Source organism: Muscardinus avellanarius, assembly GCF_963383645.1.
Source record: "Muscardinus avellanarius genome assembly, chromosome: 1".
In the NCBI taxonomy this organism is placed as follows: Eukaryota; Metazoa; Chordata; class Mammalia; order Rodentia; family Gliridae; genus Muscardinus; species Muscardinus avellanarius.
In genome coordinates, this window is record NC_137786.1 from 202,144,133 (window position 1) to 202,161,261 (window position 17,129).

At 34.4% G+C, this 17,129-nt stretch overlaps 1 protein-coding gene across 1 annotated transcript in view; it reads left to right on the forward strand.

Moving 5' to 3' along the window:
* Positions 1-15,080, forward strand: part of METTL15 (methyltransferase 15, mitochondrial 12S rRNA N4-cytidine) — a gene marked incomplete at both ends in the record, with an annotated part of 228,223 nt that extends 213,143 nt beyond the window's left edge. Inside the window, one exon of the mRNA XM_080710304.1 lies at positions 14,641-15,080. Within this exon, the coding sequence (XP_080566430.1) occupies positions 14,641-15,080 (440 nt within the window). The remainder of the gene's footprint in view (positions 1-14,640) is intronic.
* Between the last annotated feature and the right edge of the window lie 2,049 nt (positions 15,081-17,129).

The window sequence follows — 17,129 nt, forward strand, 5'->3', positions numbered from 1 at the left end:
GTCAGGGTTAAAGAGTGATAGTTGCTAGGACTGGTGAGGATATGGAAAGATGAGCTCTCTCATATACTATTGATGGAAGTAAATTGAGCAATCTATTTAGAGGGTAAATTTAGAAGTATTGATCCAAATTTAAATGGGAATAAATACTCTTTGACCTATTGATTTCAGTTCTACAAGCATGCAAGGTTCATAAAAGTACCAAATATTTTCTCCAATTATGACTAATTTCATGTTATAGTATTTTTCTGTGATGTATAAATTAAATTTTGTGGTTCACATGTTTATTACAGCACTGTTGCTGAGAACAAAAATAGGAACATCCTAAGTGTTAATGTTGTTGTGGCAATATGAGCTTCACTAGAGTAGAGACCACCTTTATCTTATTTATAGTTGCATTCTGAGTTGGCTGGTACTGTGCTTGATACTATAAATATTTGTTAAATAAGCAAACAAAATGAATTATAATGCTTCAAAAAACATTATTTTTAAAGCAAGATAAGTAAAGAAAGCAAGTAGCAAATCATTTCACATATCATTCCCTTCATATATGTATATATGTATGTATATAAATTTATATACATTTATATATGTCTATTAAGAAAAAAGAAAGCATGCTCTTGATTGCCTGGTGGGGAAGAATTTTAAAAGTAGTGACATTAATAACTTCAATGTAACTAGTATTTTCTTTTGCCTTTATTTTTGTTATTTTAAAAATAAAATGTACTTTTTAAGTACAAATGTGATCATTCTTTAGATCCACTAACTCTTCTTGGTCTAAAGTATTTATAGAAGTGAACAATATCTCTCTTTTCACTGAGTAGTGTAGTAGAGCAAAGATGGTAAATATTTGACCCTCATAAGGTGTTAGGAATAAAAATGAAACAATGCATGTCAGAAGTTACCTTTTTAATTCTCTGATGTTTGAGATGAGGTGTGAATGAATAAGGGAGTAAGATATCCAGGTATGTGAATGAAACCTTGCAATTCAGGTCCAAGAACATAGGTAGGACTATGCTAAGTTCTGTTAAAAGTATAGCGAGCAAGGTTAGGAAATTGTTTTAGAGAAATGGGAGCAGTAGGAGTCAGGGGTACACCAAGGTAAGAACTTCAGCTTCTATTTTATATGATAGAAGAAAGGTTGTAAGTGTTGAACAATGGAATAACATGACCTAGTGTTTAGATTAAAAGGATGTCTGGTAGCTATGTGGAAAATGTGAGACCAGAGTGATAATAGTGAAATTGGTATGAAATAGTGGGGTTCTAGATTCATTCCAGATGAAAAGCCATAAAATGTGTGGATATGAGATAAAGAAAAGAAAAGACTGAAGAACTGTCAAGAATTGAAAAACACCACCAACAACAAACCTGATCTGGATTGTGAGTATGGAGTGACTCTAATGAGGTAGAAGTCAGAAATCTAACAGTTTCTTGCACAGCTAGGGTCAATAGTTCATGAATGAATCTTTTCACCGTTACTGTGAGGGACATAAATGCCAAAAAATACCTCAAATTATATTGAAATTAGAACTTGTTATCCCATACTGAACTTAATATGTATTTACCCTTAAATGGATTTTCAAATGTATTTAACTTAAAAGTACCTTTCTAGTAAATGTATAGTCTTTAATTTCTCCTTATAATTTGTTCTACTGCCATAATTTTTCTATTTTAAAGTATAAGGAAGAAAATAGTTCTTTATTTTGAATTCTTGAGAATATTTGCAGTTTTTTTGTTTTGTTTTGTTTTTGATCGTACTAGTTATGGAACTCAGGGGCATTCTACCTCCCAGCCACACCCCCACCCCATTTTTTTATTCTTTATTTTGAAAAAGGGTCTTACTGAGTTGCAAAGTGCCTCACTAAGTAGCTGAGGCTGTCCACGATCCTCCTGTCTCAGCCTCCCAAATGCTGGGATTACAAGTGTGCACCATGGCTTATTTGTGGTTTTTATATGTGTCATTTGTAGTTTTTATACATGCTAAAGCATACCCAAAATATCAGCAATATTGCACATTAATCTTGAGGAAAAAAACTTGAATTTCAGTGACTGATGATCTTAATAATTTTTAAAATAAAAATTTCTAACTTTATAGTTACAGTTCATCCTATAAAATAAATAAGGTTTACCTTACACACTTGATTTATTTTATATAAAAAGGGTTTGCAAGACTGTATTTTCTGAACTTAAAATTATTTGCAAGTGCTTTGTTACACAGGCAAGTAATTGATTAATTAAGTATATGTCCAGTCATTATCAGATATAATTAAATATATATCTATAGTCACTTGTATTGGGAAAATTATTAACAAATTTGAGAGTTTAGTTGCCCAATTCATATCATAATTTGGTATTTGCAATCACAATTAGCATAGAGGATTAGGCCTCTGTTTTTAATTTTTATTGGTGCATTTTAGTCATACATCTTAATAGGATAAAAGATGGTGGAGACATACATGCACACATCACCCAATTAGCCCTTACCCAATTCCCGCCTCATTCCCTCCCCATTCCTCCTTCCCATGCTTGGCATAGTGATTGACTTTGATATGTTTGTTTAAGTACATAATGTGCTTTAGAGAGTTTCCCTCTTTCCCCCTCCCATTCCCTCAGTTAGGTCACCTTATTTGTTCCTCTACAGAATCTTCTTCATCTAGAGTTGTTCCTGTTACCCATTTTTCCCTAGCTTTTGCATATTAGGGAAAACATCTGATTTCTTATTTTTTGTGACTGACTAATCTCACTTAGCATAATGTCCTCCAGTTCCTTCCATTACGATGTAAATGAAATAATTGCATTTTTCTTTATGGCTGAGTAAAATTCTATTGTGTACATATCCCACGGTTTTGTAATCCATTCATCTGTTGGTGGACATCTTGGCTGTTTCCATTGTTTGGCAATGGTGAATTGTGTAGTTATGAACATAGATACACATGCATTAGTTTATTAGTTTGGTTTCCTTTCTTTTGGGTAGATAGCCAGAAGTGGTATTGCTGGATCAAATGGTAAGTTTGTTCCCATTCTTCTGCAAATCCTTCATAATGTTTTCCAAAGTTGTTGCACTAATTTGCAATCCCACCAACAATGTTTTAGAGTTCCTACTTCTCCACATCCTCACCAGCATCTGTTATTGTTTGTGGTTTGAATGTTTGCCATTCTAGTTGGAGTTGGGTGAAATATCAGGGTAGTTTTGATTTGCATCTCTGTGATTGCTAATGATGTTGAGCATTTTTTTAATGCATTTATTGGCCATCTGAATGTCATCCTTTGTGAAGTGTCTATTTAATTTACTTGCCCATATTTTGATTGGGTTATTTGTTTTCTTAGTACTGGTTCTCTGTATATTCTAGATATTAGTTCTCTATCAGAGCAGTAGCTCGCAAAGATCTTCTCCATTCTATTCACTCTCGGTTGGGGTTCTTTTTGCTGTCCAGAAGCTCTTCAGTTTCATACAATCCCATGTATTGACTTGTCTTTTAGTTTCTTGTGCCTTTGGAGTCCTGTTGAGAATTTTTTACCTGTGCCTGTTTGTTGCAGTGTTGTACCTATGCCCTCTTCAAGGAACCTCACAGTCAATGGTCTAATTTCCAAGTCTTTGATCCATCTTGAATTGACTCTTGGGCAGGGTGAGAAAGTGGGATTTATTTCCATTTTTCTGCATATGGGTAACCAGATTTGCCAACACCGTTTGTTGAACAGGTTATCTTATCTCTAATGTTTATTTTTGTCCCCTTCATCAAAAATCAATTGGCTGTAAGTGTGTGGATTTGTTTCTGAGTCTTCTATTCTGCTCCATTGGTCTTTGTATATGTTTTTATGACAGTCTCATTCTGTTTTTATTACAAGGGTTTTGTAGTATAGTTTAAAGTCAAGTATTGTGATTCCTCCTGCATGGTTTTGTTGCTGAAAACTACTTTAAGTATTCTGGAATTTGGCCTATGTTGTAATTTTTTTTCAAAAGAATTATCTTTATAATGTTTACTATGCCTAAAATATTATGCCCTTTCATTTACTTTTTTTCTTTTTTGGTGGTACTGGGGTCCCTGGAAACTCTTCTACCTCCAGGCTACACTGCCAGACCTATTTTTATATTTTTATTTGGAAACAGGGTCTCTTAAGGAGGCTAGCTTCAAACCTGCGCAATCCTCCTGTCTCCGCCTCCCAAGTGCGGGAATTTCAAGCGTGCACCACCATGCCCAGCTTCATTTACTTTTTAATTTATAGGATATCATATTATTTATAATTTGCCTAATGATGTAAATGTAAATTCCTGGATTATTGCTCATTCATTCATTCATTCATTCATATATCCAGTTTTTTCCATTCGTTGTCTACTCATTATCTTTTTAACAAACACTTATTGAGTGTTTACCATAACAGTTTTAATCTTGGCTGCATGTCAAAATCCTCAGTGAAGCTTTTTAAAATTAGTGATTCCTGAGTAATGAGCCCCTGCTTCAATAGGTCTGGAGTGGGGCCAAGCATCTTTATTTTTGTCAAAAGCACCACAGGTGACTGTGATGTGAACTCAGAGTTAAGAATCACAGGTTTCTCTGTCAAGTGCTAGGGGTGTAAGAGTGAACACAAAGTAGTTCACATTTGCAAGGAGTTCAGAGTCAAATAAGTGAGACAGATAAGTAAAGAGGTAATTACGATAGAGTATGATAAGTGCCACACTACTGGTAAGCGCCTTCTTCCCACTTAGAACTAATATACATTGGTCCAGTGTTAACTAAGTCCATTGATGGACTATGAAGCTCAAAAAAGGAGATTTTTGGCTCTTCACCAAACCAAATGACCCAAAGTATAATTGAGACCATATTTTCTGTCTTACCTACTCTATTCCTTAATCAGAGGAATTAGCTTTACTAGACTGTGTGATTAAATTCAAGAAATGGAAAAGCAGAGCGACATGTTACTATTTCTGATAAAAAGGCTATGGAAGATTAGAAAGAGGTGAAGATCTGCAAAAGAGTGAGCTCAAGGCAGGGACTATGTCTCTAGCTCATTAATATTTTTCTCCCTATGGCTTAATTCAGAGTGCAGCATGTGGATAGGCAATGAATCTGGTGCAGTCTTTTATCTTTTTTTCTAGTAACTTATAGGCAGGTGTTCTTACCTAGTCTGTGCATACTTAAGAGAACTCTGTCTCTTGCTCTGTGACCAGCGACAAGAGATCATTTTTGCTTTTCAAAGACACAGCACATTAACTTGTCTTTCAGTTTAGTAATCCAAAAAATGTTGCTTAATCCCCCTACTTGGATTGTCTTTTTCTTCCTTTTGTACCATTGCCAGTTGATATTTTGTTTTATTGTTTTATGTCCATTGCCATATGTTTTACATTCTTTTTTAAAATTTTATTTTATACAATTTCCATTGTCCTTACTTTCTATATGTTACAGACACAAGGAACTACTATAAGGAAGAATAACCCTATAAACTTAACCTATCCAAAATAAAGGAGGATAAGTGCCTTTTGATGCCCTACAAAATGCATTGCTCATAGCCAATCACTGTCATCATCTAAACTGTAACATAGGACTTGTGGAGAATAACAGGGCCAAATGTAGAAACCTTTACAAGAAATGTATTAGACATGCTCCAGGTCAGAATTCCATAAGCAAGAGCAAGGAAGTCCCAGAAAGAAAGATTCATGGATTAGAGTTATCCCGTTGTCTTTGAGACCTGAATATAGTTGAATGTTCTTATGTTCATACTTTATGACTTCATAACATTGGCAAGGCCTAATTAAACCTAAAAAAGCTTATCTGATTGCAGTGATATTAATTTGTCAGCTGCAAGCTAATGTACTGTGTGGCTATACCTAATGTGAATATGAATTATATAAACTTGAAGTTATTATATGAATACAGTAAAATAAGTTCCTTCAAATTAAAAGAATTAGTCAGGAATCTCATATTTTTACAGCTAGCTGACTAAATAATTTTTCAACTATGTCTATCCTGCTACAATAGGAAAATGACATTTTAGCTAGTAAACAGAAATGTTTAACATACCTTGTCATGTCATGAGCCAATGCTCATATTTTAGATATTATTTTGTTATTTTTGTCCTTTTTTATTAATTTTCTGAGGAACCTTTAGTGATATCTATTGTAGTTGCACTAGTTTGCAATTCCACCAACAGAGTATAAGAGTTTGTATTTTTACACAACCTCACCTTCTACTAGGGATTAGATGGAATCTCTGTGTAGTTTTGATTTGCATTTCCCTGATTGATTGCTAATGAAATTACAAATATTTTTATATATTTATTCTTCACTTGAATTTCTTTTATTAAATGTCTACTTAGTTCAGTGGCCCATTTCTTGACTTTTTTTTAGAGTAATGTCTTTTAAGTTCTTTGTATATTCTAGATATTTTTCCTCAATCAGACAAGTAACTGGCAAAGATTTTCCATTTTGTGAGCTTTTTCTTTAGACTCTTGATGGTTTCCTTTGCTACACAGACACTTTTTAGTTAATGCTATTCAATTTATTAATTATCATTTTGTTTCCTGAGCTTGGGAAGTCTTATTGGGGAAGTTTCTACCAATGTGACCCATGTGCAAAAGAAAACAAAGTCTTTTCAACAAATGGTATTGGGAAAGCCATTCATCTATTTGTAGAAAAATGGAAGTAAAGCCCAGCCTATCAGCATGTAAAAGAATCAATGAAAGATGGATCAAAGATCTGGAAATTAGACTATCTCAATTAGTAAACTAGATAGGGCATCTCTTTTTATGTGCATGTTGTAAAATGATGGTGATAATACCATACATGTATCATTCTACAATTTCCTTTATGTCCTAGATACAAATATCTTATTTCATATATGATTTGCAATTTTTTCCCCATTCTGTGGATTGGTGTGTGTTGCTTATGTTTATGTGTGTGTGTATGTGTGTGTGTGTGTGTGTGTGTGTGTGTGTGTGTGTGTGTGTTTACTGGGGATTGAAACAAGGGCCATTATACCTCAGAGCTACAGCCTCAGCCTTGTTTTATTTATTTATTTATTTTTTAACTTTCTTTCATTTTATTTATTTATTTTGGTGGTACTGGGGTTCCTGGAAACCCTTCTACCTCCAGGCTACACTCCCAGACCTACTTTTATACTTTTTTTATTTGGAAATAGGGTCTCTTAAGCCAGCACGGCTGGCTTCGAACCAGCGCGATCCTCTTGTCTGTCTCCGCCTCCCAACCCCGGGGATTACAGACATGCCCCACCACGCCCGGCAATATGTTTTACCTTGAAACAGCATCTGGCTAAATTGTTGAGGCCTTTGCCAAGTTGCCAAGTCTGGCTTCAAACCTAGGACCCACCTGTCTTAGCCTCCAGGCAGTTACAGGTATTGCCATTGAGCCTAGCTGGATTGTCTTTTTATTAAGAATTGTTTAAAAAAATTCAAAATCATGACAACTTATTACTATTTTCTCCTAAGAGTTTTAGAGTTTTTAATCTTACATTTAGGTCTTTCATATATTATGAGTTAATTTTTTTGTATGTGATGTGATAAAAGAATCCAACTTCTTACTTTTGCATATAGCTACCCAATAATCTCAGCACCACTTGTTCAAAAGATTTTCTCCACTCAAAAATCTTGACTCTCTTATTAAAAATTAGTCACAGAGTTATAGATTTATTTCTTGGCTATTACATTTCATTGGTTCTTCTGTCTATAATTCCACAGTGCCAGTACCACACTGTGTTCAACAGAGCTGCTTTAGAGTAAGTTCCAATATCTATAGTGTGCGTCTACCTACTTTGCTGTTTTTTCAAGATCATTTGGGTTGTTCTGTGACCATATGAATCTTAGAATCACCTTGTTCCTTTATGGTAAGTTATGGGATTGCATTTAGTCTTAGAACAATACTAAATCTTCCAGTCCTTGAACATGAAATGTTTTTGCACTTATATAGGTATTTAATTTCTTTCAGAAGCATTTAATACTGAATTAATTTACTAGTTTTCACAGTGTGTATACATATATCTGTGCAGTGCTTAGCATTTTTTTTACTTACAATATCATGTCATCTTGAATGAAGATAATTTTAGTTCTTCCTTTTCTAATTTTTTCAGTGTTTTTTTTTCTTTTGTTTGTCTAACTACTCTGACAAGAACTACTAATACCATGTTAAATTAAAGTCATGGGAGCAAGCATCCTATCAGGTTTCTGATTTTAAAGGAAAAATCTCTTAGTTTTTTTTTTTTTTACCATGGAGTATGATTTTAGCTGTGAAATTTTAGGATTGAATGTTATCATGTTATCAAATGTATTTCTACATTGAGATGATCTTTTTTTATTCTGTAAATTGATGTATTACATTGATTACTTTTCATTTGTTGGGACATAGTTGCATTCAAGGAATAAATCTTACTTGGTCATGATGTGTAGTCTTTTAATCTTTTGCTGGATTCATTTTTCTGCTGTTTTGTTGAGTGTTTTATATTCATAATCATTAGAGGCATTGGCCTGAAATTTTATGTTCTTGTGATGTCTTACACTTTCAATGTAATAATTTAGGAAGTGTTTCTTTTAATTTGGGGGAAGAGTTAATGAGTATTGATATTAATTATCTTATAAATGTTTTATAAAAATCAATGATAAAGCCATGGGAGCTAGGGATTTTTTTCATGGATAGATGTTTAATTTCTGATTCACTTTCTTCCTTTGTTATAGGTCTATTCAGATCCATTTTTATATTTTCAATGGTTTGAGAATATGATGCCCCCCAGCCTTCATGGAAATTAGGTGGCAATGTTGGAAGCAAGGCTTGGTTGTAATTTCAGCAGTGGATAAATCCATTGTACTGAATTTATCTGGGTGGTGGTATGGTGTGGATGGAGAAAGTAGGTCTCTGGGGCTGCAGCCTTGGGGGTTGTATGTGGTTCTGCCTTCCCTTGCCCATTCTCTTGCTTCCAGTCTCTATGTTGTGAGGAGAAGCCTTTTGCTCTCCTCCCCGCTTCCCATCACCATGCTGAGATCCATGGTCCCCAACCTCACATGGAATGGGCCAAAAATTTCCAAAAACTCTTAGAAAATCTTTCTACTTTTAAGTTGTATGATCTTTTAAGTTTAAGATCTTTGGATTATAGCTGTGAGAATGCTAACTAAAAGATACTTGGTTTCAGCATTTCATGTATTTCTAGGATCTAGACATTACAGTGGATGTTTTAGTCAGTTTTCCCGTCACTGTGACAAAAATACCCAAAAACAACAACACAGAAGAAGAAAATTTATTGGTGCTCAGAGTTTCAGATATTTCAGTCCATAGAGCCAACTCTGAGGCATACACTATGGTGGTAGTGGTGGAAGGTGTGGGAAGTGGTGCTGCATTCACATCATGCAGGCCAGAAGCAGACAACGAGGGGAAGGGGAAGCCCAACACACACTCCCAGTAATCCACATCCTCTAGCTATATAGAAAGACTTATCTACTAATGAGATTGGAACCCTCATGTTTCAGTATCTTCACCTCTGAATATTTTTGTATCATCACATGAGCTTTCCCAGGAGACATCCTGAATCCACATCATAACAGTGGGTATGCAGTGATATTTTCCTATGCTTTTTTAAAAGGATCCAGAAAAAAAACATATATTTTTTCTTAAATATATATATATATATATATATATATATATAAATTTACACATATATTTATATATGTAGGTATATATATATATATATATATATATATATAATTACTTATATCTTCATTCCCTTCTAAAATCCAAGCCATCACCTAGTGTCTCTTATTTCTTAATATTTCCTTCAGCATTTGGGAGGAGTGGAGGGCCCTGTGGGTTGAACTTAGGGGCATTCTACCCGAACCCTATTTTATTTTTCATTTTAATAGAGTCTTGCTGGGTTGCTGAAGGTCTCACTGAGTTGCTGAGATTGGCCTTGAACCTGTAATACTCCTGTCATAGCCTCCCAAATATTGAGATTACATGTGTGTACCACCACATCCAGATCTTAAGCATTTTTATGCAAACTTGTTAGCAATGAATTCTCTCACTTTTTATTTATTTAAAATTATCCTTTCAACCTTTATTTTTGAAAGATAATTTTACTGCTCAGTGCCTTCTTAGAAACTATATTTTTCTTCTCGATACTTTGAATATTATTTCAGTGTCTTACAGACTTCACTATGCTAATGAGAAATTACCTATTATTCATTATTTTAAATATAAAATTATATGTTATATATGCTTTAAAATATAAAAACATACCAGTAAAAAGCAAAGCTGAGAAAAGATATAATATGTAGACAGTAAGCTTAAGAAACCTGGAAAAACTATACTATTATTAGATGAAATAAGCTTTTTAAAAAGGAAAGTTATTAGAACACAAAGAGAAATGTTTCCTATTGAGAAACAGGTCAATATAATCTGAAGACATGACTACATAACTTTGTTCACTTTTAATATGTAATAATATGTTGTTTTCTTTGCTGTTATGATTTATCTTTATTTATTTATTTATTTATTTATTTATTTTTATTGGTGCACTGTATTCATACATCATAGTGGGAAACAAACTTTTGTAGACATACATGCACACATCGCATAGGCAGACCCCACCCGATCCCCACCCCATTCCCTCCCCATCCATCCTTCCCATGCTTGGCTTAGTGGTTGACATCTAGTATTATAGCAATTTATCCAAAATTAAAAATGATAATCTCACATAACAGTTTCATTTGTCTGATACCAAGCCTTTGATGACTTAAAGATAACATTTCAATATTTCTTTTTGCTTTTTTTCTTACCAGAGAATATTTTTTCTATTTTTTTAGGTGAAACTATCATATATTTATATATTTATTTTTCAGAAAAAAAATCTATCCTAATATGGAATATGGATTCTAGATACCCAAAACGACCTTGAAAAAGAACAAAGCTAGAAGATATATATTTTCTGATTTCAAACCATATAAAGCTACAATAATTGAAACAGTGTAGTACTGTTCTAAAGGCAGATATATAAACCATTGGAGTTAAATAAAAGCCTAGAGCTAAATTCTTCCCTATATTGTCAAGTTATTTTTGACAAGGTTTCCACGAACATTTGGTGGTGGAAAAAATAATCTTTTAACTAAATATTGTTGAAAAATAATAATTACATGGAAAAGAGTAAAATTGGACCCTTACCTAATCCCATATGCAAGTATTAGCTCAAAAGAGATAAAAGACCTAAATATAAATCTTAAGACTATAAACTTTTAGAAGAAAATCTGGGTCATAAAACCTCACAACATTGAAATTGGCAGTGATTTCTTGGATATGATTTCAATGGCACAGGCAACAGAAGAGTATACAAACTCCCTAAAAAATAAAAAAATATTGTATATCCAAAGACAATGTAAACAGAGTTAAATGTTACTAATAGAATGGGATAAAATATTTCCAAATGCTATATCTAAAGGTATATTAATATTCCAACTAGAAATCCTAAAAATTAACAACAATAAAGGCAAACAATACAATTTAGAGATAGGTAAAATACTAACATAAATAATGAATCTCCACAGATAACCAATCTTAGTTGTCAGTTGGATGGAAAATCTTGTTTCTCTGGTTCTGGTGTGTGTTACCTATTTCTTCTTTGTAGTTAATCTTTTTGAGTATTTTCTCTAGCGCTGGTTTTGAAGACATAAATTCCTTTAGTTTCTGTTTGTCATGGAAGCTTCTTATTTTTCCATCTAATTTTATAGAAAGTTTTGCTGGGTAGAAAATTTTTGGCTGGAAGTTGTTTTCTTTCAGAGTTTGGAATATGTTACTCCAAGCCCTTCTGGCTCTCATGACTTGGTTTGGGAAGTCTGGAGTGATTCTAATTGGCTTGCCTCTGAATGTCACTTGGCCCTTTGTTTTTGTTGCCTTTAAGATTCTCTGCTTAGCTTCCACATTGGTCATTTTGATAATTATGTGGCGTGAGGATCCTCTTCTCGGATCCTGTCTAAAGGGAGTTCTATACGTTTCCTGGACCTGTGTATCAACCTCTTGCTCTATGTTTGGAAAATTTTCTGCTATTACTTCTTTGAAGAGATTGTTGATCCCTTTAGTATCACTTTCTTTTCCCTCCTCTATTCCAATTATTCTTAGGTTAGCTCTCTTAAAATGGGTCCATATTTCTTCAATGTCAGATTCCTGCTGTTGGATATTTTTTTCTAAATTAGAAACTATGCTTTCATTTTTTGAATGATCATCTTCTAAGAGTGAGATTCTGTTCTCCATGTGGTCTAATCGGTTGTTCATGCTTTGAATTGAGGCCTTTACTTCATTATTTGCATCCTTTATCTCTTTTTGGCTCTCTCTGAATTCTTTTCGAAACACCTCTATTATTTCTACAGTTATTTTCCTGATTTGATCTTCTAGAAATCTCTGATTTTCTGTTTTATTGGGTTCTGATGTTGTGGGGTTGTGGGCATTCATTGCTCCATTGTTATTCCTCTTTCCCATGATTTCAGAAGTTTGTGCCTTCTCTGGGTTCTTCCCTTGGGTCACTATGACTTCACTTAAGGAGCTCTGGATCTCGAGTCTGTAGTATCTCAGACCCCACTACTCCTTTTCTGGGTTGTATCATAGAGTCTCCGACCCAGGGAGTCGATAGAGGCTGCTTTAAACTATGGGGGGGTGCCAGGTTGCACGTTCTCCTATGGTGTGATATCTCTGCCACCGCCACTCCCCCACTGGGTCAAGTCTCAGGGAGTACAGTACTGGGATTTCTCCTCTGGGGCCCGCAATTTGACTCACTGTTCTTGAGTACGCTGATGTAGCTGTACTGGACTTGTTGCATTCGCTGCTGCTGCCGCCGGTGGCAATGTGGCGCCACTGCCACGCCCTCGGACGTGAGGCTGGCTTATTTCTTCTTGGTTTTGAATTCCACTCTGAGTCCTTGCAGCGTGTGCTGAGCTCAGCCACTGGGAGCTTTAGATGTTCCCTGCGCTGAAAAATCCCGCCTGGCTGTTCCGCAGCGGCTCACCTCGGCTCGCTGTAGCCGTCTGGTGAATTTGCCACTGCCCCCGGCAGTATGGCACTGCTGCCGCGTCCTCGGGCGTGAGGCCGGTGTATCTCCTCTGTGGCTCTGAGCTCTGTTCTCAGTCTGCTTTCTCTCTGGAGCCTGGTGATTTTTTTGTTTCTCTGGTGATGGTGTTTTCTGGCTATGAAAGGCGCTGATTTTTTGGTACTGGAGATTGGTTGTTAGCGGGGCTCTTAAGCCCCGCTTTTCTCAGTCGCCATCTTCCCGGAAGTCAGTTGCATCATGATTTATCTTGTTTCTTTGGCTTTTAGTAGTTTGATTATTATGTGCCTAGGTGCAGTTATTTTTTTTTTATTTCTTTGTGGTTTCTTGAGTTTTTCTGTAGCTGTGAGTTAATGTTTTTTCAGCAAAGTTAGAAAGTTTGGGATTTCCTCACATATTTGGCCACTCCTTCCCTATCTCTTCTTCTTGTTTGGCCCCATTATTCTTATGAATTATAAAATATTCTTGTGATATGTAGCTATAAACCTTAAAACTATGTTTCAGAGTAAGAGGGGGATGTATGGATGAAGTGTCACAATATTTGAAAAAATTTAGTTCCCATAAACAAACACATACAAAATTTTATTCCTTTCTGTTGGATCTCGGTTGAGGCTCTTGAAAGTTTCCTTTGCTGTACATAAGTTCTTCAGTTTGATGTAATCCCACATATTGATCCACCTTTAATTTCTTGTGCCTTTGGGGTCTTGTTGAGAAAGTTTTTTACCTGTGCCTCAGTGTTGAAGTGTAGGACCTATGTTCTCCTCAAGGAGCTATAAGGCCTCTGATCTGATTTTCAAGTCTTTGCTCCATCTTGAACTGAATCTTTGCAGGGTGAGAAATAGGGTTTATTTCCCATTTCTCTGCATGAGGTTAACCAGTTTTGCCAACACCATTTGTTGAAGAGGCTATTTTTTTCCCACTGTATGTTTTTGGTTCCTTTGTCAAAAATCAATTGGCCATAAGTGTGCAGATTTGTTTCTGAGTCTTCTACTTCATTTTGGTCTGTATGTCTGTTTTGTGTCAGTACTATGCTATTTGTCCATCAACAGATGAAAGGATTACAAAACTATAGGATATGTATGCAATGGAAATTTACTCAGACAAAAAGAAGAACAAAATTACAACATTTGTGGGGAAATGGATGGAACTGGAGGACATTATGCTAAGTGAGATTAGTCAGTCACAAAAAGTCAAAAAAATTGGATACTCTTCCTAATAGGTGTAAGCTAGGGAAAAAAGGGGTCATAGGAAGAACTCTAGATGAAAAAGGAAAAACTGTAAATGAGCAAATAAGGCGACCTAACTGAGAGAGATGAGAGGGGGAAGAGGGAAATTCCTTAATGTACATGACAAACATTCACAAACATATTAAGTCAATCACTAAGCCAAACATGAGAATAAGGGAGGGGGAGAGAATGGAATTGGAATTGGGGAATGACTAAATGAGTGATTTGTGTATGTATGCCTCTACCATCTTGTACCCCCACTAAGCTCTATGACTACAATGCACCAATAAAAAAAAAATTTAAATAGACACATATACTACACAGTTGAGTACACTGACACTGAAAAATATTAAAGATGTATTTTCTCTTTTTGTTTTTATAAAATCTATTCCCAGGTGCATTTCCTCCCTCTGCTATTTATGCACGAAAAGACTTGCTACAAAGACCTGCCCATATTGCTACCAAGACTTTCCAAGCTCTTCGTATATTTGTGAACAACGAGCTCAATGAACTCTACATAGGACTGAAGACAGCTCAGAAGTTTCTGAAACCTGGTGGTCGCCTTGTTGCCCTTTCCTTCCATTCATTAGAGGATCGTATCGTCAAAAGATTTTTGCTTGGGATAAGCATGACAGAAAGGTTTAACCTAAGTGTTAGACAGAAGGTGATGCAAACATCACGATTGGGTTCCTATGATGAAAGCAAAGGAGTCTCTATAAAAGCACCTTTAATATGGGAATTGTTACACAAGAAGGTGCTTACTCCAGAAGATCAGGATGTACAAGATAACCCCAGAGGGCGATCAGCCAAACTTAGAGCGGCTATCAAATTGTGAGACCTGATGTTCAAATTTTCCCTCAGTTTTTCTAATATATTTGTGTTATGATGTTTCTGAATATCTTAATACACCTTCACATGTGAGTCAGTTTGGAAATTAATAGTATTTAGCATTATTTGTTTTCTTAAAAAAAAAACTATGAAATTTTAGCCCAAAGTGCAACTCAGAGAGCAATATCACTTTAAGACTGGAAAAAAATGTGCTTATCTTTGCATTATATTTGACTTTTGAAGTGCTATCCTTTATCAGATGAGGAAATTTTTAAAAGGATATTATGTTTATCTAAATAAGTAAACTCAAGCTGTCAAAGAGAAGGAGATTATTATCATGTCTGCATGCCCTAAATTCCAAATTTAGGTATTCAGATTTGCAACAGACTTTATATGGCTAAAATAATTAATGATGATCATGGAGCGAATTTCAATTTCCCTAGTTGTGAATAACTAATTACTGTAGCTTCCTCAAATACATGCCTTTTATACATTTTTGTGTGTTTAAATGTTATTTTAAGTGCGTTATACTGATGAATTTCACATTGAAATTATAATTCATTGCTTTAAAAGGACTTTCCAATATGATATGGGCTATTTTTCATATATGGTAAAGTAAAAATGTAGAATTGTCTTAAAAGCCATTACAAAAATTTTTCACAGAATTTATGTTTAATGTCAATTGTATCTATTTAATAATAATCCAGAGTAGTGGTAGTAAATAATATAATCTGTTATTTGAATCCTGAAATTTTAATTGAGCTATTCAAAAAAATTCAACATTCTATTTGAAGTAGGTAACTATCTAATTTATTCATTATGTTACTGTGAATGCTTTTATAATGTTTTTACTTAGGCATAATAACTCTTAATATGGATAATATAGTGCACATGTTGAAGAATTTTTAACAAATTGATGAGATTGATTCATAATTCATTTATCACCCTCTTATTAGTACATATGAACTTCTCATCTTTTCATTCTATTCAATTATTCAGCAAGTACTGAACTTATCATTAGAGAAACAAAGGTAAGTACAGTTCATATGTCTCACCATACCTGACTCTAATGAAGCTTACTGTCTAGTGGAGGAGAATATTTGCTAAAAAATTGCAAAAATCAATGTTAAATGGACACAGAGGTAAATGCTGCAAAGAAGTAGTTCAGAGTATCTAGTAGGGATTTGAGCTGTTGATGAAAAGCAAGTATCAGGATGTGATATTTGAATTGTGACCTAGAGGATGAGTAGAAGGTAAGTAATTAAAAGGTGTAAGGATTGGGAGAGGGGGCATGGTGACTAAAGATACATGTAAATGAATATTCTTTTAAGTAGTTATTGTTGAAGTCATATTTACTTTATTACTTTGCTCATCAAACTTTCTTCAAACACAGAAAATTTTACATTTTTCATTATCAATACAAATTCTTAATAAGTAAATCTAAGTGAATAAAATCTCAGTATAACTGGTAACTGTATTTACTGCACACTTCTTTTATCTCCCTACGTATTATTTAACTTTAGTTCCCAAACTTGTTTGCTGCTTTTAATTTATAGATAATCTCACAATGAAATAAGAATTGGAAAAGATTCTGGGGATCAATTTGCTCAAAATATAGCAAATGTATTTAGGTCAGTTCCCTGAATTCTGACAAATTTTATGTTTTTCTTCATCTGTAAAACATTATTATTAAATGAAAAAGATTTCCAAAAGTAAGTTCCTATGAATATGTAATTTAAAAATTAAATACACACTCTTTAATAATGATTGGCCCATTTGATTCACTACTTTTGCATCCTGTATCTTATGGAATTTTCTTCTTTAATGTCACATGTAAACTACTCTGGAGTAGATAGTATCACCCCACCAAAAAAAAAAAAAAAAAAAAATCTCTCCTTCCCATGCAACCTTATTTTGAAATACTACCATTCCAGATCTAATTAGTACAAATGTGATCATACTGGAGCACCATGAAACACATAGAGCACCATGACTAGTGTTCTTATTAAAAGTAAAGAGAGACACAGGGGAGACTGCCACATGCAGATGGAGTCAG